The following is a 23,125-nucleotide window of genomic DNA, read 5'->3' as shown; positions in this document are numbered from 1 at the left end:
CACTATAATTTGTTTTCCATACACACACAAACACATTACTGACAGACATAACTCATAGCACAGTTACATAACCCATTGTGCACAAAAGGAGCAGAACAGTTTTACTAGATTTGTGAGGATTTCTGCTTCATTAGTGTGCATACACTGCACTGAAAACATTCCTTTTAGCTGCACTTTTCAGCACTCTGGCCTGCCAGTCTTAATTGTCTTATACTTTTTTTATTCTCACTCCTTTTGTTGTTTCAACTCACATCTTGTTATGTGTTACTATTCAGCTGTTAGCGTTAATTATTATTTTATTGTATTCTTACTTTTTTGATGGCTTTAATGTCTCATTAATTCTTACTGGTTGGTTGCTGATTTTAATTTAAGGCTGCAACTTTAAAGTACTCTCATTATCAACTAATCTGTGGATTGTTCTCAGGATTAATTGATGAATTGTTCAGTCTATAAAATGTCAAAAATTGTTTAAAATGCTCATCGCAATTTCCCAGAACCCAAAGTGACTTCCTGAAATTGCATCATTTGTCCAAAACTCTTGAATCTTAATGAAAATAAGAATGAATTACGAAGAAAAGCAGCAGATTCTCACATTTTAGAAGCTGGAACCAGCAAATGTGTGACATTTTTGTTTGAAAAATGACTGAAACTATTATCAGTTTTCAAAAATAGCTGCAGATTAATTTTCATTCTAAAGCTTCGTAGGCAAGTCAACTACCAGACTGCTCAAAGAAATGGGAATTTGAGAGCTCTCTCTGGTGCAGTCGAACAGGCAAGCCACTGGCTACGGATTAAAAGGAGCGACACCACTTGGGGCCCTGAAATACCACTAACAACAGCAGGGTTCAACGGAGTAAAAGCAGAGACTGGGGCTGGGACGCCAGGTGCTGCCGATGAGCCCTCTGGAGATGTTGTGGGCCTATCACCGAAACACCAGTGAAGGAGGGTAGCGACCTCATGACCCCAATGAAGCTTTTACCCTCCCTAAACCCCCATCCCCTCTCTGAAAATGGCCCCAACTATCACTCACAACTGCAAGTATGTGCAACAATAATCGACCAGTTAAACTCTTCTTCTCTCATCTTCCCTCAGATTGAAGGAGGGGGAGAGTTCAGTCCATACAGACATCCTCTCCTCGCCTTCCCTATGCGTCTTTTCTATCCATCTAACCTTGACTCTTTGGCTCCCACTCGAAAAACCCCAAGACGGCACTGTCACTCCCACTCATAGTCTGAAGTATGTGCATCAAGGGATGGTAACATCCCTCCTTTACTGAACTTTCTAAGGACTTATCGATTAATTGACTTATAATTGCAGCTCCATCTTATTCATTCTAATTTCTATTCCTTCGTCTTCACGTGTCTTACTTATGTGTCTGTTTTTAACTGTTTACTATGTCTAATGTTTTATCTTTACAATATCCACATAGTGTTTATGGCTGCAACTTCCATGGTAACTTGAGCATTGTACTTCAACCTGGAATGAAATGTGCTTTACAAATATGGTTTGCTTGGTTGCTTAAATTTATTTGATATATTTTTCAGCTAACAGTAACTGAAGGCTTACCTTCAGTTAAGTAACTAAACCTTGTCTGATTTCTTGCTTAAAACTCTTAAACTTGCCCGTAAAAGACTACAGAAATACCCCCGTGTTCCCTGGTGCATGGCAAATGAGGAAATTAATTTGCAAACACACAGCTCCTGCCGCGCAGAAAAAAAAAACCCAAAGCGCTCATAATTAAGTATAATTAGAACCTGATGTCATATGGCGTTTAATCTCACTTTCTATTCAGTTTATCTAATTTTTTTTGTCCTGTTTGCCTTAAGAAAGAAAGCAGCACCATCCTCTGCTGGCATGAATAGGAGCAGAGAGACATAAAGGGACTGAATGAGATAGAAGGAAGAGAGGGTGGGATGTGGGACAGTCAAACGCAGAGGATGAGGTGAGTGCGAGGTGTGACGATGGGAGACGGAGGAAGAATGGCGCGAGGAGGCTAAAGTGGGGCGAAGAAGAGGGAGGGCAGTGACAAAACAGCTCAAAGGGGAGAGCGAGGTGAACCTACCGGGGGAGAGAAAGTGACAGACCAAGACGGAGAGAGAGAAAGTGAGGCTATAGTGGACCGGCATTCACACAGAAAAGCAAAGATATAAATAAAGTGACTGATAGAAGCAAGAGTGTGTGTTTCTGTGTGTGCGAGAGTGCGTGTGTTTGTTTGTGTCCTGGCTCGGCTCCCGGGAGTAGACACTTCGGCACTGCCCAAGTTTCACTGGGTCTACCTCCATGCCAGGGTCAATGCAAGCACACACACACACCGACACAAACATGCACACACAGACACAAAACCGGGGCACGGCATGGGATTAGCCACTGGTAAAGAGACAGCAATGAGGATATGGACAGAGTGAAAGAGAGAGAAGATGGAGGAGTTAATAACAGAGTGATGGTATTAAAGAAACAGGTGAGAACAAAAGAAAGAGAGTGAGAGTGAGAACAGCAGTGGGTATAGAAAAAATGTGCGAGGGAGCAATCAGAGAAAGGCAGAGAGAGAGGGAGAGAGAGAGGGAGAGAGAGGGAGAGAGGAGGGAGGATCACTGAGCTCCGCGAGTATGCGAGGATCAGCAGCAACAGAATGAGATGGAGAGAGAGACATAGAGAGCGGTAAAGAGTCGGAGGAGAGCGCTACTGAGGACTAAAGGACTATCAGAGATGAGAGAGGGACACAGAGAACAAGCATGCGGACGAAAGGGGAGGATAAGAAAAGGTAAGTGACTGAGAGAGCAATGGAAGACAGTTGTTAGGGGAAAACTGGTGTGTACAGTAAGTGTGTGCGAGCCTGAAATGTTTGCCTCTTAGTAAAGACGCTCTATTAGGACCCTCTGAGGAACCTCTCCAGTCTCGTAGCCTGCAGCTAGTACTTTATTTTCAAAGCAGCTCATTCATGATTAAAGACACTGGCCAGGATCTGAATGGAGGCACTGGTGATTGTATGGAAGGAAGCGACAGCGAGCCAACTGGACAAAATCCTTAGGTTTAACCTCTGGACCCCCAAAACAAACACATAAACCACACAGTATCTGTTTTCATTTTGGGAGGGTGTCTTGTTTCCTGAGACAGTCTCTGTAGCTTCAACAAAAGTGTGTACATGTCTACTTCAGTGAGGCTCTTTATAGCAACTGTCCATATGCTTATTTCTGTTTAAAGAAGTAGTGTGATAACAGCATCACAGTCTGGATGTATGTCTGTGTGAGTGTGTGTGTGGCAGGTGAGTAATCCTATCCATCTGTCACAGTGGGATTTGCTGCATATGATTACGTCTGCTTGCGTTTGTGTACAGTATGTGCGTCGTGCCTATTTTGTGTGTGCTACCATGCAGCGTTAATTGCAACTTTTGCCTATAACGAGCATTCCAAGTGCTTCTGTCGATATGTGAGTGTGTGTATGAGAGTGTTTGTGTGTGTGTGTGTTGCTATTAAAAGCCTCTGAACCAATCATCAGAACAGCGAGTGTAGCTTTAATATGGGATTATATTGCAATAACCCTTCTCTTATACACTAATACTGCCCCTGTGCATCTGTGCATGTTTTAATGTGTGTGTGCATGTGTGTGTATGTGTGAGAGAGAGAGAGAGAGAGAGAGAGAGAGAACAAGTAAATGCGTGCAATCGAGACAGTGTGGATGTATGTGACCTGTGCACTTAACTATTATATAACCACATCAGTCAGTATCAAACGTCATTTAAAATGACAGTTTGTGCATTTGTGTTATCAAACAGTGTTTCATTGGCACAGACAGGTCAAAAAATCAGTAAGGAAATAGTATTAGGGTGTCTTTTCTTAGTTCATTTAATTGTGTTTTTGGATGCTTTTTTTCTTCAGCATTAGAAATGTTGAAGAAGGAAGTCAAAGTTCGGTTAAGCTGGAAAAAATATAAAAAAAACACTGACAAATACTGGACTTATGGTTTAGCAATGGGAGCACATCTGTTGATAAAAATGTCATAATGCTTGGATATATAGGGAGCTTGTTGTGGGTATGTGGTTATTAGTTATGCCTCAGAATATTGCTAAGTGCATTTCTCTGTTTTCATCCTTGGATGAAAGGATGATGCATAGCTAACATGCTGGCAGGAGTTCGGTTCAGTACTAATCAGATCTCTAAAGATTTCAATTTTCTCATGAATGTGTTTTTATTAATTTAGATTTCGTTCTTGATCTAATGCTTTCTTTTTCAATATTTAGGAGCGCTGTATTTGTCTTAAGTCGGACTGGGGGGAAACAAACCAAACTTTATGTAAAACTGGATGTCTAGTGCTGAAATCATGCAGAAACATCTGCAGCACAGACAGACATAATTTGAAGGGGTATAGTGCAAATTACAAAGTAGGGAAACCTAATCAATAGGTTATGACATTATACTGCATTGACTTTAATTACATCCCTTTTCTCCTGAGAAAGACCGATGATGGAGAGAATGAGAAATAAAGGTTAAAGCAGATTGACAGCGAGACAGAGTCAAATGAAATGTGTGTATTTTTCCAAGCATCCTTGTGTGTGTTTCTGTGTGTGAGTGTGTCACTCTGCTAACCAGACAGACTGTGAACAGGTGATGCGAATGAGATGAGATGCGGTGGTGAGGAAGAGGACTAAAAAGTCAGAAGGGCAGGAAGATGGATGAGGGAGAGGGAGGGAGGGCAGCGGGGGCAACAGGATGGAGAGATGAGAGAGGGAGAGATAGATTGGGGGTTAATGATGGAGAGACTGGATGGGACGTGCGGACAGGATGAGTGATATGGCGGAGAAGGGAAAGATGAAATGACAGAAGAGGATGGAGAGAAGAGAGCATAATGAGAGAATGAGGACAGGTGAAAAGGGAGGATAAAAAGATGAGGTGACAGGAAGAGAAGGGTAAAAAGAGAGCGGGGTGTGTGCAGTTTGAGGAAAAATGCAAAACAGACTGTATCACACTCTATTAGCCACGCTGATAAGATGTGTGTGTGGCCGTGCATCGGCAGCTCCTCCTCCAACTTAGACACTTTGTGTTCCCTCGTTGGCGTGCAGGATCTAGTTTTCCACTTTATCGTGTTTATCTCTGATTAGCAAATATTTGTTGGCAAACATCTCATAAATATTCAGTTTTACATCGGTCTCTCCGCTCTGCTGCTCTCAACTCACACAGTCCTCTCGCCAAAGCAAATGAATTAAGTTGGCAGATGGATTTGTCAATGACACGCTCTTTGTCTATATTTCACCCCTTTTCTTGTTACAGGTACCTAACTGGTTGTAAATAATCTCACACCATAAAACCGAAAAGATTTTTTTTTCTTAGCTCTCTCTCAGGGCCCTCTGACTGGAACAGGACATCACTTTGAATGATGTCCTATTTTTTGCTCATAAACAAGTTAAAATGGGCTAAAAAGGACTCAAACTCTAAAGAAAATTCATTTTTCAAAGTGGTACTTGCAGCAAATGTGCGTCAAACAGGTTTAAACGTCCTCAGTTAATTAAATCATATGTGTGGAAGTGCAAATAAACATGAAAATCAATTTATATTCAGATCTAAAAAGGTCAATGATAACTCAATGGAATCCCTTCAAGGACAAGCTTGCAGAACTGACTTACAGTATAACGTGCAACTGAAAAGACTCAGACCCTTTCAAATGGCTTCTTATTAATATCTGTGTTATCATTATCTGAGGGTTCCTCAGAGAAAGGGCTGACAAGTTCAGGCAAGTCTGCCTCACAGGTCTAATGAAGAACTAAGTCATCTCTGGCAAAATTCTTTTTCTGCCTTTGTCTAATTCATGCATCACTGATTAAAACATGCACCCACACAGTTGGCAAAGTACATTTGCTCAGAGGACTTTGTCCAGGGGCAAGGACTGACAGCGTTGGCTCACAACCCACAGCTCTGAGGGTCTCCAGACGCATGATGGCAGAACCCCGATCCTAATTCACTTTCGGAGCAAAGTTAAATTCTCATAGGCATAACAAAGACGGCGGGCCAGATTGGAGCATAAATCTATCATGAACACACAGTACACAATGTGCAGTTGAGCAGTGGCTCCTAAAGTGGGTGCCTTGAGGACGGGAAAAGGGTGCTACAAGATTTATCATTTCAGTGACTGGGTATAAATGCACAGAATAGTCTGGTTTTTGCCCTGATTCCGAAAAAGACAGTATTCCTACTTAGCTGCTTACATGGCTAATGGCACGGCACAGTGATGCAGTGGTTTTCATTGTTGCCTCACAGCAAGAGGGTTTCCTGTTCGAAACCCAGGGTGGGGGAGCCCCTCTGTGTGGAGTTTGCATGTTCTCCCACTGTCAACGTGGGATTTTTTTCTTTGGGTACTCCGGCTTCCTCCCACAGTCCAAAGACATGCAGGTTAATTGGTGACTCTAAACTGTCCGTAGGTGTGAATGTGAGTGTGAATGGTTGTCTGTCTCTATGTGTCAGCCCTGTGATAGTCTGGTGACCTGTCCAGGGTGTACCCCTCCCCTCGCCCAATGTCAGCTGGGATAGGCTCCAGCCACCCCACGACCCCTAACAGGATAAGCGGTTACAGAAAATTAATGAATGAATAATAATAATAATAATAATGATTGTAATTATTCAAAATAGGATGATTTCAAAGTTTCCCACTATGCGAACACAGCCTCCATCTTTCATTCCTTGAAGGACCTTCTTAAAAAGGTTGGCATTACAATATTTGCACATATCCAAAAACCTGCTGATATCCAAGTCTTTCATAATGTTTCATGTAGGTGTGTTTCCTCTACTGACCTGAAATGTGGGCTTTGCCTTTGGTCATGCATCTCTACTACAGCTTTGCAAACCATTGGCTAATTGGTTTGTGTACAACGCACTGCGAACAGGCAAGAGGCCTCACGTTTAACTGCGGTAAAAAACCAACTGAGACACCCATTCCGAATGTGCTGTATACAAGTCCAAAGAATGTTCCTGAAACCCGGATAATGTCGGCATATCCCACATGTCCTATCCAGAAAATGCTACATTCAGAATAAGGCCTAATTCGGTACATCCAAATTTAATATGCAGTTGACGTGACCCATGTCAAATTCTTAATACTATCATATTCGGAATGTTAGTGGAATATTAGCATGCATGTAAAAGTGGTCATTGCTAGTTTATGGTGCATTTTTAATAACGTTTCAAAACTCTCAAAACAGCTAATTTAAGCCATTTGTCATTGTAACACAAAGTGCCTTCTGGCGTGGGAGTTTTTCACTTTTTCAGCAGATCAGAAAAATAGTGACCATCAGAGCAAGTGATGGGACAATTTGACACAGTGAACAGAGCTAAAAGAAATGCTGATACATCTCAGAACTCAACGCTCTGAGACAACCGACAAAATGGAAAGCAGACTGAACACTATTTGACGTAACAGACAGGTTCTGGCTGCTTGGAAATGGGATATCCATCATTATCCGATTCACTGTGGTATGGCACATCCCAACGTCATACACGAGTGTGACATGACAAGAGACAGGAAATGGACTGTCAGCGGAGTCAAGATCTCCGGGTTGTGCTCATTTCTCCGCATAAGCGGCAGGCTCACATATCCTAAAGTATTAAAATGCCTGCAACCTTTTTTGTTTAGTTTATTCGTCCTTGTACACCTTTAATATAAGCTCATTTTAATTTAGAAGAAATTAAAGAAATACGTTTAACCTTTTAGAGTATTTAGTTGTTTCTTTTAAGTCAAATATGTATCTTATATAATCTAAAACTGTTAAAACCGATAAGCCTCTTTGTATATATATATTCAAGTTTAATTAAGGGGTTGGTCGGCCACGACGAAAAATATACCCAGTCTAAAAAGGTTTGGGAACCACTGCTGTAAAGGAGTCATTTTCTATTATTCTATTTCTTATTAAACTGATGGTATTTGTACAATAAAACTGCTTTAGGTTCTCATGTTGCAAGTTCTTCGGACAGAAACAGTTTCCATTGTTTGCACAGGCTGCCTTGAAGAGACACTTTTGTCTCTTACTATCACTGAGACACACACAATATGCCCCAAACAATGCTTCAATGAAAACCAAACTTGGATTATGCAGGGTCGGCTGAGATACTTGGCTTTTGTGAGATGAACATTAGCCTTTGTGGCTTCTGGCTCTTCAGCTGAAACACTGATTAAAGTGCACTGTCCCTGAAAAATACGAGTGAATCCAATTAAAATGCACAACAAAACAGATAACTGCAGGAGACTGAGCAAGTTTGCTGGTTGTTTTTATGATCATTACTGGATTCTTCCTCCTGTCTGGAGGTGCTGAGCTAAATGGGATGCTGTACAATGACACTAAAGAAAAGGTGAAACCTGTGACCAATTATGGAAACAAAAGAAAAATGGATTAACAGTGCACACAAGCTGTGTATCTGCAATGCAGCATGTGAATACAGAACATCTGCAGACATACAATATTAATTTACAAGCAGAAATTAAACTACTGTCTTTGCTACTGATACTAATACTGACAAAAAGTGTCTCCTTTCCCTCCTCCCTGTACTTACTAGACACACGTGTATCTTAATTCTACATTAGAGATAAAGCACAACCTTCCTTACACATCTAAAGAGCTGAGAAAGGATTCCTTGGAATTCTGCTGAGTTTCTTTTTCGGTATCATGTTCACTCAGGTGGAGCAGAGAAATCGTACCTGTAATGAGCTGTTCACTCCAACTGACCTGTCTGACAGCTTGTCTGCTGATCACACTGGCAGTTGTTTTTAGCCATCAATCACATTAAAACAAGCCAGAGAGGAAGTCTTAATAATCTAACAGCTCGCACTCTTACTTAGCAGATTATCGTGGCTACCTGTGCTGACATCACTCAACCTTGTTCCTGGAATTATTCATCGACATATGCCTGTGCAAGCTGCCTAGAAATTACATCTGATTTTTTTTTGCTGTGATTCATAATTATGGAAATATGAAATATATTTTTATTGTGCAACCTTGCAAAAACTCATGAATTTATTCAGATTGATTTGGGGAGTGCCCTCAAGAGCGGAGCCTTTTCCTGACAAGTACAGTAGCTGTAATAAATGGTCCTGAATTCTTTGACATCAGTGTCCCCGACCAAATTAAGTGCACAATATGTAATTTCAGCCGCTAGAGATTTCACAATCAAAACAACAACAAAAGATGGATTTGGTTGACATCGCGAAGTAGCATGAGGTCATAGGAGTTATTGTCTTTATTGGTAATCAATCACCACTGCCGATGAAAATCTATCTGACTCAATCATGTATCAAAGTTGTATTCCAGTGACCTTTTTTGTATATTTTATCATTTTACGTTAATGAAACAGCTGTGGGTAACATTTGCTTATGTAGCCAAAAGGTGAAGTGTGTAAGATTTAGGAATATTGAGTGGCATCTAGTGCGTAATGCCTTTACTGTTCATTGTTGAGGAGTTTTTATGGGGAGCCGAATTATCCGCAGAGGTCTCTTCCTCTCCAAAACAAACAGCACCAGTGATTTAAACCATGAAAAACACAGAATAAAGCAGCTTCAGGTTACAAATCCACGAATTTCCGATGCATTTGGCATGCTGCTGCAGACCGCTAATCCAACACACGCTAATGTGCAGTCACCTTTTTTCTCTGATAACGTAAGTTCCAATTGTTCAGGACCTTTAACTAGAATGATCCACAAAGCTCTCTTCCTCTCAAAAACAAACAAACCAGGTGAATTACACTGCTAGAAACACTGAGGGCCACGGACTGTCAGTCAGTACCCTGTACCAACTCAGATTAAGCCTGCCAAACAGTTCTGGGGTGCTGATCCCAGAGCACTCCAGCTCCTACCCAGAACAACAAACTTACATTGCTGCTGATACAAAGGTTAGACGCAGCTTCCTATGACCCCCAACACTGAATTTGTACTTCAATTTGTCTGTCTCCAGAGCTGCAACCTGCTCTCCCCCCAGGGAAGTAGTCTCCTGGGCAGGAAGTGAGGAAGAGGGGCCGGTCGGTGGACTAGATAGCTAGCTTATCTCATCTAGCTTGTCTCATAGCTTGTCTTATTTGTGTTCTGATAAACAGAGAGATAGAGCGAGGCAAGGAGAGGCTGAGCGAATCAGTGTACAGCTCTACAATAAAATAAGATTTCACCCATTTTAAATTGTAAAATCAATATGTGACACTCCATACACATAAGCTTACCATACACATTAGCTTGTTGGCGGCCATGAGCCACATGTCACAATAGCACATTGTGGTGCAATGGACTGATACCTAAACACATCAATAAATTAGGTTTCTGCTGAATTACTGTGTTCCACAATGGTGTGCAGTTAATTAAAAAAAGTGCTATGTGGCAGAAAAAAATGTTACTGAGTATAATTCTGTGATACTGTATGATCTACAGGTACATATTATCTGGTATTTCCTGGATTTGCGTGGAAGTTGGAAGTTAGGGGGTAAAGCAGATATAATGACATTGACACATTTTCTGTGGGTTTGAAAATTGTTGGAAACATCTGGTATAATGCCAGTCATCAACTCAACAAATTATATCACATAGAGTCTAATCGCTTTTAGACTATTAAATGCAGCAATGTATATTATACCAGAGAAAGATCAAAATCAAATGGTTTTATTGTTGTTTTGAGCCCACACAGCAGAGGAAAAAAAATGACTACACTACCCAAAATGCAGTGTGTGCCCTGTCTCAAAGGGCCAATAAAGTGCTGCGTTTGTTCTGTTCTGGTGGTGAGTGGGTGAGAGACGGTAAGCAAGAAAAGCAGTGTGATTACAGAGCAGTAAAGCGAGTCTCAGTCTCCCTAAAACACACATGCGGCCCGTCAATCGGCAGTTGAAAAATGAGGCTCACCTTGAAACGACAGGGGACTCGATTCGCTGGAGCATTCAGTGCTCTGTTACCACTGCAAAGGCGTGGGTGCGCACTCACTCACACACGCACACACACATGTACACACACACACACACACACACACATTCTTGAACAGCCCAAATCCACCAACTGGTAAATTAAACTCGTTGCATGTATAAACAGATTTCATAAAATGCTGCGCCCTGTCAAGAAACTCCCTGTAGTGTTTAAACGCTGCGTGTATGCGTGTGTGTTTTTGTGTGTGGTAACAGATGCTCAAGCACACTTGCAGTGCGTATTGATTACTCGCAAGCCGTGTGTGCAGCTTCCCAGATCCTTCTCCCTTTTAAAGTCTGTCTCTTCACGCATCTCTTTCTGCCACGCTTCTTTCTTTATTCTTTAACCAACTCTATCAAACTCTATCAAACCAACTCTATGGAGATTCCAAGTTAGGAAAATGGGCCTTTGCATCTCTCCCTCAAACACACACACACACACACACGTATCACTTTCATCTTGTCCGTGATCCTTCCCCTTCATCCGTTCTCTCCCCTTTATCCCTCCACCACCTTCCTGCACCACCCCTTGCTGCTGTCTCCCCCTGTTCTCCTCTTTTGTCGCCTCCCCTTCATCCCCCCTCCAACACCCCTTCTCCTCCCCGCTCATTTTGCACAGCCAGAGGTGTGATGTGGGCGAGAGACTAAGATTAAATATAGAGGCAGAGGGAGGGGTGGGAGAAAGACACAGAAAATCAAAAACAACATGACAGAGATGGAAAAGGGGGCGGTGAGTGGAAAAGTGCGACAACAAACACAGGTAACGATGACAGACGCCGGCGACGAGAGGAGAGTGGTATCCAGTAAGACTGAGAGAGAAAGAGAGCACGAGAGTTGTGGAGGGATGAAGAGAGACAGGCATGTAAATCAGAGAAGCTGACTTCTGAGGACATGGTGTCACTTTCCTGCCTGACAGCCTGCAGGTCAGGGGTGAGGAGTGACTTGAGATGGTAGGCACGCTAACACATATAGATAGGCGGTGAGAGTAAGATGAGTCTGAGAGAAACTTTGTAGCAGCAGGTGCTCTAGTGTCTGGTGTGGCTGCCGGTGAAAAGACAAATGCTTGGAAATGAGCTGCGGTGAAATTACCTTCAATTGACTTAGTCTGAATCCCAAGGCAAACTGCTTGACAACGCATATACACACTCACACACTCGCACATCTGCAGTCCTCACACTGGCGTGCTCTCTCTCATTCTCGCATTCCCTCCCTCTCTTCCTCTCAGGAAAAATATCATCATCATGTGCAATTTCTTTTCGCAAACAACACATCTCAGTCCATTTTTCATCCTCCCCATGGCTGCGGCCTGCTTTGCAAATAGATTTCACACACACACGCTCACATGCACGCACAAAATACTCACACACACACACACACACACACAACAAAAAAAAAAACACACAGACCTGAAAGGATGAGTAACCTCTGGGTCAAGACCTTTGTGGTCCACTCCAGGACAATTTTCCCACCGTTACCATGGCGCCCGATCATAAACAGTCTGGACTGTCAATTATCTGTGACCCACTGCTGGCTCCCAGGCAAAGAAGCAGTCCTTGAGCCAACAACACTGTCAAGATTTTCATATAAATAGCAGCAATATGTCACTGAAGTCAAAATCCTTTGATCTGTAGTGCCTTACGTAAAGACCTTACATTTCGGATGTGCGCTGCCGTCAGTAAGGCTCTCCAGCTCAATTGTGTGCCAGGAACTTTGTCTTAAGCATTAACTGCACAGTACTGACACCAATTTAAGTCTCAGGTAACATGTAGAAAGTTTCATAAACTAGGGATACAGGCTGAAAACAGACTAAATTCAAACTGTCCCCAATTCTATACTGTGGCCCATGGGCAGGCCCTCCAGCATAATAAACTGCACTCACTCAATTTTAATATTTAATGACATTAAATGAAAACTGAAATTCCAAAGAGACTGACAATATTAATTACACTTGCCATCAGGAAAAAAGGGCTATAGCACTCATTTCTATTCAGCTCATGCTGTCAAAACACCACGTGATGTCAGGCTTCAAAAATATAGTCGATATAGGTCACACAGAGGGAACATGTGCATAACTCTGATCTTGAATACATATGAACTATTACAGCAGCGGTCAGCCTCATCACAGTCAGTATGAGTTACTACCTGTCCACGAGAGGGAACTTATCTTTAACTGCTGCAAGGCACGTCTCTAAAAACTTCTGGAAACCTTGAGCATGAATGTGATGTCTGCTTTTGCTTTTGAGGCAAGCCTCCTGATGAAAACTTTTTTGTCAGTAATCTCATGGGCTGCTAAACTAATAGGTGAACAAGGCCATATATTTCATTTATTTTCAAAAAATATTGAACTGTTTCAACCTTGACCCTGCAGCAAGGATCTGTGCTTTGATGTTGCACCAGATGGCATTAAGTAAGCTCTTTCTGTGTGTGTGTGTGTGTGTGTGTGTGTGTGTGTGTGTGTGTGTGTGTGTGTGTGTGTGTGTGTGTGCGTGTGTTTGTGTTTGCCAGCTGGTTTAACATCACACACTGACTGCGATGAGAGGACAACACTGAAGGGAAGATATAGGAGAAAAGGGAGAGCCAAATATTGATGGAGACATAAAGTTGATTTCAGTGTGCAGACTGATGCCTTGGACAAGCTTAATGTCATGCGCAAATTATGTTTTGTCACCAGGTCTTTTGTCATTTGCATAAAGAAACATCTGTTGAAAAGCACCAATATTCAGCACTCAACAGCATGCTGGCTTCCCAGGCTGGGCAGGTGTCTGACTGAAATGTGGGTGAATACAAATTAATTTGCTGGATTGCCTGAACTGGATCTACAACATGTCTAAAATGTACTGATGCTTGGATTTTGTGCAGAAGTCACACAACAATTGCACAATCATAAACTCCAACCACACACCACCCTCAGGAGCTCAATATGTGCAGTTAGGTGATTTCATTTTCTGCCCAGACACCAGCCTATATTTTTTCCTGCCTTTGAATACAATATAAATTGCATTTGTATGGTTAATCAACCTCCATTACTCTCTTATCTGTCTTTTTTCTTTGATGTATCTCGCCAATATGTGCTGCTGCAATGGCCCAGTTTCCTCCTGAGGATATATTGCCCCAATTTTATCAGCTAATCATAGTGTCAGAGTGCAACATTAAAGTAGTCTGAGTCAATTCTCAAGTGATTCAAAGTGATTAAGGTCAAACGCCTAATTTTGCTCCCCTCCCAAATAACCAGTGGTGGAAGACGTATTCAGATTCTTGACTTAAGTAAAAGTACTAATAACACACTGTAAAAATACTCTGTTATAAGTGAAATTTCTGCATTGAAATATACAAGTACGATCAGGGAAATGTATGTAAAATAAAAGTACTCATTGCAGAAAAATCCTAACATTTGAAAAGCTGGAAACATGAAGTATTTTACATGAAAAGCTACCACGTAGACCTACAAATTTTGGGTAGTTTAATCTCTAACAAAACATCATATTTTATAAACTCTTGATATGTTTTGTGTGCAAAAGTCTAGTACCTAATTACTAAATTTGCCAGATTAATGCAGTAGTATAACAAGTACAATATTTCTAGAGCTGCCCCCTGAAAATCAAAGGTTTGAATCATCAGTCAGAAACTCCTCAGTCGACCGAGATTCTCCACATTGAGCAGCTGTGTGTTTTTGCTTTTATTTTTACAGTCAGCATGCAGTGTACTTCAGGGGATGTTCTGGCCCTCAGATTTAGCTGCAGAGTCAGTACTCCCCACATTCGTGCTGCTCTCCAGTACAGGAAGCTGCAGACCCAGACTCAGGGTGAGTCAGAGCGAGACGGAGGCAGCTGCCCAAAGGAAGAGAGACTTCGCAAATAACGTTATCCTTGGCCTTCTGCTTAGAGGTGGTGAACTGACAGCTCACAGCAACTTAATACAATACACTCTCTGGCTTTTGTTTGGTATTGAATGTTGGAAAAAATGTTGCACATTTCCAATCCATTGTTAGCGTATTCAGCCCGCATTTGCTCTGAGGGCTACATTGGCTTGTTTACTATACTACATGAATGTCACTGTCACCCTGAACATCCTGCCATTCAAACTCTCAAACTCTGTATGTCAAAAAAAAAAAAAAATCAGTGATTTGTTTAGTATTTGTATCGAGCAGCCAAATCTGATTCATCTGACATAAATCTGAGTTGGGTACAGCCCTAAATATGTCGCTCTGATATGAAGTGGAGTACAACTAGACAATGGCATGAAAAGAAAAGACTCATGTAAGGTACAGTGAATATGTACACACAGTACCTGAGTTGATTTAACTGCATTCCACCACTTCAAATAACCCCACAATTCTGACCAAGCTTAATGAAACCAGATAACCTGCCTGCATTAAAATAAACTCTGCTGCCTAACAAACAAAAAATAAGTAAAAGATATATCTACACTGACTTTAGGCAATATGCTGTCTACCTTAATGGAAAACAGGAAGATGGACAGAGACAATGTTGCAGAGCTTCACATTATGCTGAAGTCGTTAGACAGACTTCCAAACTGCTTCCATGAGAGATGTCGAGGCAAGATGCATTATTGGTTTACATACCGCTGCGGGAGGCAAGCATAACCTCATTTGAAACGTGTCACGCTGTGTCATCATGTAATAAAACGACTACAACAACATCTGTCGTCCCAAATTTATAAGATTTATTGACATAGCTCAGGGGGGTTGTGTGGAACTTGCAACTTTATGGATATACAGTATAAGCTACTACCCTTAAGATATCCCTCGTCTTTTCTGTACCCTCAAAACGAAGAGCTTGATGAGATTTAGTTTTGCCTCTGTAACTCCAACCCACATACTGGTCTAATAAGGGCTTGATAGAGTTCTATCGATCTGGTCAGTGTGTGCATTCAGTCGAGGTCGAAGCTTTTATATGGTGCTTTACGTGCCTAATGTCTGTGTCTTCTTGCCAATCTGACCATTTATTCCCTGTCTCCCTCCGTTCTGCGGACGTTTCTCTCATTTATTGCCTCTCTCTTTTTCTCTCTTACAGAACAAACCAACGATGCCCAAAGAATCCATCCAACTCATCATCTGCAGGCCATTGGTTAGAGACTAAGAAAAGCATAGACACTTTTGTCCAATCAGAAGTAGCTAATCTAGTAAGGAGGTCATTAATGGAAGGACATTGAGGGTTTAAAGCCTTATTGGATATTGACTTCCTGTCTCCAGCTTTCACACACAAACTCTCTCACAAACACATCAATTCATCTGGGTAAACAAAAGCTGGAAACATTCTCACTTTTTATTGGATATAATCCTGCTGACGTTGGCTGATGTCATCGCTTGCTTTCATCCCGTTCAGCTCCTCAGGGGGCTGAGCCAACCTGCGGAGGAGTATGGGCAGGAGGGTGGCTGACCCAACCAATCCGGTGCCTGCGCTGGGGGTTCCCCTGGCAGGGGGGCGATGGGGCCCGCTGTGCAGTGTCGGGGTGCAAACATCTCCCGGACTGCGGACTCTCCCCTCTATCAAACGACACGGCAGCCAACCAACCAACACTCATCGGCCACTCGCCATGGCAACAGGCAAAACAGCGACAGTGGAGACAGGGGGAGTTATCAGAAGTGACAGCAACGGTCTGCCGGTGTCCAAGGAGACATCTCAGAACGAGATCAACAGCCTGACACAGGACGACATGGGGTCACAGGGGTCAGGCAGCGGAGTTTACTGCCAAATCAAAACTATACGGACAAACCCAAAGGACGCAAGGGAGAAAAGGACAGCTCGGTATACAAATGGCAGTGTGGTAGCCTCTGATGTGGTGGGGGGGGTTTGCACTGAGGCCACAGAAGGTAAGGAGCCAGCCGGAGAGAGGAGGAGGGTGCAGTCTCTGCGTGGGGAGACTCATCGCTCTGTATTAAAGACAGGGAGTGTTTGCACAACTGTGCATGCTACCCCACCACGGCCCTGCCGAGTGATGGCGACTTCCCCACCCAGCCTGTGTGGGACATGCGGGAGAAGGCGATCACAGATTACACCGTGCACAGGAGCATGTCGCAGGAGGGCTGTCAATCAAATAACAGCCAGCCAGACTTTACCTAATCCGCCACGGAAACCGTCTGTGGCTCAGTCGAGAAAAGAATGTGCTCTGGACTCTCAGTCTTACCCCAAAAACACAGAGACAGCAAACACCTCTGCACACACATCGGCAAAGACTTCTCAAATACCACAGCTGTCACACACTATACCAAAAACACACAGCTCACATTCCAACCACATGTCACACACACAGAACAAAACAAAAGAGTCAAAGCAGCAAACAAGGCCACATTCTGCAGACTTTTCTCATTACAAGGACTCAGCCACACAAACAACAGAGACACACATGCACAACAACACAGAGAAAACCACAGCTACCACACATACACCACGGCCACACACACCATCCACAGAAGCAGCAGAGCCACAGCCGACTGAAAAACAAAAGTCTGACTTGGCTAAAATCCAGCACAATGATGAACACTCATCAGTCCGTATCACTTCCAAACATCCAGCTCCTTCTGTTCACAGTGACTTAAAATCTACCAACACCCCACCTCTCCCAGCAAAAAACTCTACCACACCCACTTGTACCAAACCGGCCACACCTGCAGCGCAAACCAAAAACACCCAGGAGACCACTAATGCTCCCAAACAAACAGGCCGGATCAGACTCAAGGACTACGCAAAACAGAAGAGTAAATCATTCGATGACCACACTCTGCCTTGTAAGACGCATATGAAAGCACAATGTAATGGGGCCCCAGGAGGGTTGTTGGGTGCACCCATAGGGAATGCACCACGAGGGCTGGAGAGGCAGTTGCAGAGTGTGGAGGAGAACCTCCAGTCCAATCAGGAGAAGATCAAGGTGCTCCTCAATGTCATTCAAGACCTGGAGAAGAGCAAGGCCCTCAGCGAAGGGTGAGAGAAGGGAGTTAATGGGGGACAAAATGGGAGAGAGAAGGGGAGATAGAGGGGATGAAAGGACACAAGAAGAAGTAATGGAGGATGTTGTGGAAGAAAAGAGAAAACAAGAAGGTTAGACACCAAGACGAAGTTATGAAGGAGAGGTAGAGATATTCATTGCAGTAGCAAGGGCTTAAAGGAATTGTGCAGATTTTTTGAGGTTGGGTTGTATGAGGTACATATCCATAATCTGTGCAATACCTAGATGTCAGTCGGCATGCTCCCAGTTTGGAGAAGCATGCAGGAGTACCACCACAGAGGCTCAAAATGTACGCACAATGTGATTTAGGACATGCATCTGGATCAACATCCCACATCACGTTCCTGAAGCCAACACTGCAATCAACCAATCACAGGCCTCTGACATTATCAGTGTGCTGCTTCTGTGCTTCTTTCAAAATTCCTTTGTGCTTCTTCAGAGCTAAGCTTTCAAAATGAATTTCGTAAAATTGAACAAAATCCTCAGTGACACTAAACAAAAACCTTATAAGCTGCTGCGGGGTTAGTGAGTTAGCACACTAAGTAGGTTGGCTTTTCTAACAAGTAAGTTTGCCTTAGGCTAGAATATTAGCAAGATGGCTTGCTAATTAGGAAGCCTATCTATATGCTAATGAGTAAGCTTGCAAATAGACTAGAATATTGTTCACTAATGAAGAGTATGGATTATTTAATTTTTCAGTTGCAAATACCCAATTAACACATTCTCCCACCTTTTTTATAGACTATTAAAAATGTACTCATTAGCATAGCCTCCCTAGTTAGCAAGCTAAGATGCTAATATTGTGGTCTATTGGCAAGTTTACTTGTTAGCATAAGCAACCTGGTTAGCAAGCTAACTCACTAACCTTGCAATAACTAAAAATGTTTTTGTCTAATGTTACTGAAGATTTTGTTCAATTGTGCTAACTTGAATTTGTAAATCTAGCTTAGCTCTGAAGAAGCACAAAGGAGTCAGAGGGCTGTGACTGGTTGAATGCAATGTTGGTCCTGGAATGTGATGTGGGTTGTTGATCCAGGAGCATGTCCTTTTGGCAAAATCAAATGCAGAAATGTACTGCTGTGGATGGGAGTTAGTACCAAAACATATTTAAGCTACGTAAAAAACAGTTTGAATCGATGATTGTCCAGACTCACATGTAGCAATGACAGCTAACAATGCGTTAAAAATGGATTTTGCTGCGAAGATGCTACACATTCTAAAACATGAATGCTTCATACACATCTTCCCCACCCAAGATGAGTGTCACCAATTCAGTATTTGACCGATTGTCTCCCCTTTGTGTTCCTGAGATATTCTGTTTTTTTTTTCTTTTTAATTTTGTCATAATGAGCCTATGAATCCTTGAGTTACGGCCAAAAACATGCTTTTTTGAGGTCACAATGACCTTGAACTTTGATCACCAAATTCTAATCAGTTCATGAATGAGTCCAGGTGGATGCTGGTGCTAAATTTATAGATATTTCCACCAGGTGTTCTTGAAAACATAATGCCTGTGGCCACCGCTATCACTGGTGCGGAGGCATAAAAGAATCAGTGTCATTTAAAGTGGACACTATATTGAGATTTTTTTTTTACCGTTTTACCTTGCTGTCAGGCAGTCCTTTACTTTGGCACTACATTTTCTCAACCATAGAACTTTCGTATTCCTGTGGTGCTCACTCTTTTGGCCAGTTCAGTCTCCCTCTACAAAAGTTCTTCTTCTAATTCTGATTGGCAAAGATATCCTCGTTTCCACTGTGAATGGCATTTCATCGTCACTGTTGCAATCACTCAGTTTTTTGTATTTGTTGACTCTTCCATAAACCCCTGAAAGTCTGGCCCCTACAGCTGATCTGCAGCGTAATAAAGTCAAGATAAAGCAGTGAAAATACTATCAATAAAGCAAACACTTAAAATGACATTGAATTTTTAGGTTGCTAAAATATATTTTTGCTGCTGCCCCCATCCAAAGCAGTGCATTGTTTAGCTTCTGTGTTGGTACTTGTGCCTGTTTCTCCAAGCTGCAGGCATGCGACAGCCATCTACTGTAGTTAATACATTGACTGTGGATAAGTATCTCATACAACCCCACTTCAAAAAACCCGAACTATCCCATTCAGTAAGAGAGTGATACAGAGTGATAAAGAGAAGAAAGAGAAGAAGAGGGGAGGGTGTCAAGGGAGTGCACAAGACTGAGAAGAGAGTATATTTGAGTTTTTACAGCAATATATACCGACAGGCTTTCAAGTCCGTGTAATAGATTTTAAATGTCAGGCCAGTGGAGAGTTGCTGCAGTGTGTGTGTATGTGTGTGTGTTTGTGATCCAATCCTGCAGGGATGTACAATACCTGGCAGCCTGTATTCAATATCAGTAGATCCTCCCTCTGTCCCTTCATCTTACATACATGTCCCCACAGTAACAGTGTCCCCAAGAGACATCATATTACCCACCAAGGCAAACTAATTTGTTCTTTCTTTCTCTCTTCTGCTCATTTTTTTCATTCTTGAATCCTCCTCTCCCGCTCCATATGCTTTGTTCCCCCCCTTCATAAATCTAAGTACTCACTTCACTTTAATCAATGCCCTTCCCCCTTTCTCCGTCGCTCTTTAACCCGCCTCAAGCTATTCATCCCTCTCTTCACCTTCACCCTTGCACCTCTCTTTCTTCCATCCTTAATGAATACCCTTTTCTCTCACCTCATCCGTCTTTCTTTCTGCACCTCCAACATATGAATCATGCCTGCAACTAACAACTGTGAATCACTCCGTTGCCCTCTCACCATTTTGCGATCTCCCCCCTCTCCCTGCCCCGACAAGCTGTCCATCACACTCGCCGGCTGTCATGTGTCAGCTGTCAGTCTGTTTTGTTTCTCTATCGCATCCCTATTCTTTGCATCCTCTTCCTCCTCACCCATTTCACCTTTACTGTCAGTAATTCTCCTCCTGTAGTTTATATTATATGCCCTTCTCCCATCCTAACTTTCAACCCTCTTTCTACCACTCCTCTTCTACCACTCCACCCAAATACCTTATGCCCTTCAGTTTTACTTCTGCTCCCAAACAACCAATGTACTGCCCTTTATGTCTCATCGTCTCTATGATAATCTTTCATTCTTCACCTTAACTTCTTTTTTTACATTTTCATGTTCTGTTTTTACCCTCTATTCCCCCTGTCTTTTTGGTGAGGGTTAACAGATGTCTCTAGCTCCAGACTAATCCCTATCAGATTACATTTGAGAAATGCAATTAATGTTTAAGCTGCACAATAAGGCTCCGAAACTCAGTGTACACGCTGTCCTGCCCTGTGAGTGTGACTGTATATAATTATGCATTCATAGTTTTCAATGTGTGCGTGCTTGTCGTGAGGACGCTCAGGCTAAGTGAATGGAATAATAGGGTAAAGAGGGAGACAGAAGAGAAAGGGTGAGCGCAATTGAGAGAGGAAAAAGACATAAAAAAGAGGGGAAAAAGCAAGAGAACCAGCCAGTGAGAGGGTCCACGTGTATCTGATGCTGTGCCAGAAACGAAAGCACTTTAAGTGAGCCGTGGTGATAAAAGTGTCGGCTGTGCTAAGAGGTTGTGGCTGTGCTCAGCTCCTTGTTTTCTTTTCTCTCCCGGAGCAAATACTTGTCTTCTCTTGCTGTTGTTTGTCTTTGATAAAGACTGATCGGGGAGAAAAAATGATGCCAGTCACACGGCCTCTCTCCATGTAATTAAAATGTCTATTTTATCAACATAAATCAGCTACTCCCCCATCTACACAGTTCAGTAAAGGGGCAGCCAAAATATCTTGGCAAAATAAAGCGATTTAATTAAATGGCAGTCAGCATGAGCTTGTCAGATCTTTCTATCTGACTTTATTTCCCAACAAGTCTTTTGCTCTGTAGTCTTGTTCAACCTTGATAACACGGCTTGCATGTGTAATCATAGTTTTTTTTTTTATAAACGCAAACCAATTTACAGACAACTATTTTCTAGTGTGAAAGACAACAAGATGATTTTCACTCAACACTGCACTTATGATATTGGTGTCATGTAATGTCTGGCTCCGAACTAAGCCTACCTACACAGTCACTGCACACAATGCTTGCTGTTTATTTTCTACCTGCCTGGAATGCCAAACAGGCGAACCATCACAAGTATTCAGGTGATGTCCTGAATTCTCCTGGTGGGGCACATCGTATGCACTAAACATCACAAGCTATTTTGTGCCCTTTGACAGCCCCCTGAGAGTACACCTGATGCTGCTGCACTCCAGCTCAGCTGCCGGATGAAAATGTTCACAGTGTCATCGTTGCAAACCACAAATATGTTACATTTGCACGTTTCATACATATCATTGTTTCTAAAGTGATGAAATACACAAGCTGACTGTCATCAGGAGGAGGAGGGGATGGTGGATGGCATGTCACCTCGGTAAAATGCCTACCAAGCTGCAGACCACTGTCTGAGTCCAACAAACAACTACAGCTGTATTTTGGCTCTGCTGAGTGGCATTTCCATCAGTGGTCGCGGCACCAAACCTGAGTGGTTTTAATGACACATTAAGGCATTTCCCAGTGGTGTTTTAGCCACGGAACCTGGGTGTTTTTCATCATCACATTCCGGCATTTCGTAGCAGCATTTGAGCTACCAAACCTGGGTGTTTTTTATATCAACACAATGCGGCATTTCCAGGGTTTGAGCCAGCATTTCCCAGCAGATTTGAACAACCGAATGCAGGTGTTTTTTAGTGCTATATTGCAGTGTTTCCCAGTGGCGTTTGAGCCATCGAAACTGGGTGTTTTTCATCATCACATTCCGGTATTTCCTTGCAGCGTTTGAGCTACCAAACCTGGGTGTTTGTCATCGACACAATGCAGCATTTCCAGGTTTTGAGCAATGGAACCTGGGTGTTTTTCTCAAACACATCGCAGCATTTCCCAGCAGATTTGAGCCACCAAATGTGGGTGTTTTTCAGTGCCACATTGCACGGTTTCCCAGTGGCGTTTGAGCCATGGAATCTGGGTGTTTTCATCAACACACCGTGGCATTTACAGCATTTGAGCCATAGAACCTGGGTGTTTTTCTCGAACACATCGCAGCATTTCCCAGCAGCATCTGAACCACCAAATGCGGGTGTTTTTCACTGACAAATTTCAGTGTTTCCCAGTGGTGTTTGTTCCTGACCATAACTAAGTGCTTTTTTGGGCCAAACCTAACTACACCTTCACCACAGCATTACTGAGAAACATCTGCTGCAAAACAAT

At 42.6% G+C, this 23,125-nt stretch overlaps 2 protein-coding genes across 4 annotated transcripts in view; one reads left to right on the top strand and one right to left on the bottom strand.

The window, feature by feature from the left end:
• Positions 1-23,125, bottom strand: part of LOC125894236 (dedicator of cytokinesis protein 2-like) — a 151,828-nt gene that overhangs the window by 46,833 nt on the left and 81,870 nt on the right. The window lies entirely within an intron of this gene.
• The window catches only part of LOC125894237 (protein INSYN2B), a 30,450-nt gene continuing 9,876 nt past the window's right edge, over positions 2,552-23,125 (top strand). The window contains exons 1-2 of one of the 2 annotated variants that reach the window (XM_049585516.1): positions 2,552-2,761; positions 15,944-17,851. In XM_049585516.1, coding sequence (XP_049441473.1) covers positions 16,290-17,851 — 1,562 coding nt within the window. In that variant the 5' untranslated portion in view covers positions 2,552-2,761; positions 15,944-16,289. The remainder of the gene's footprint in view (positions 2,762-15,943; positions 17,852-23,125) is intronic. The other variant, XM_049585515.1, reaches the window with a different exon arrangement.

The sequence above is a fragment of the Epinephelus fuscoguttatus genome, linkage group LG9 (genome assembly GCF_011397635.1).
Source record: "Epinephelus fuscoguttatus linkage group LG9, E.fuscoguttatus.final_Chr_v1".
Lineage (NCBI taxonomy): Eukaryota > Metazoa > Chordata > Actinopteri > Perciformes > Serranidae > Epinephelus > Epinephelus fuscoguttatus.
The sequence above is the reverse complement of the archived record's forward strand: the minus strand, read 5'-3'. Positions and strand labels throughout refer to the sequence as shown.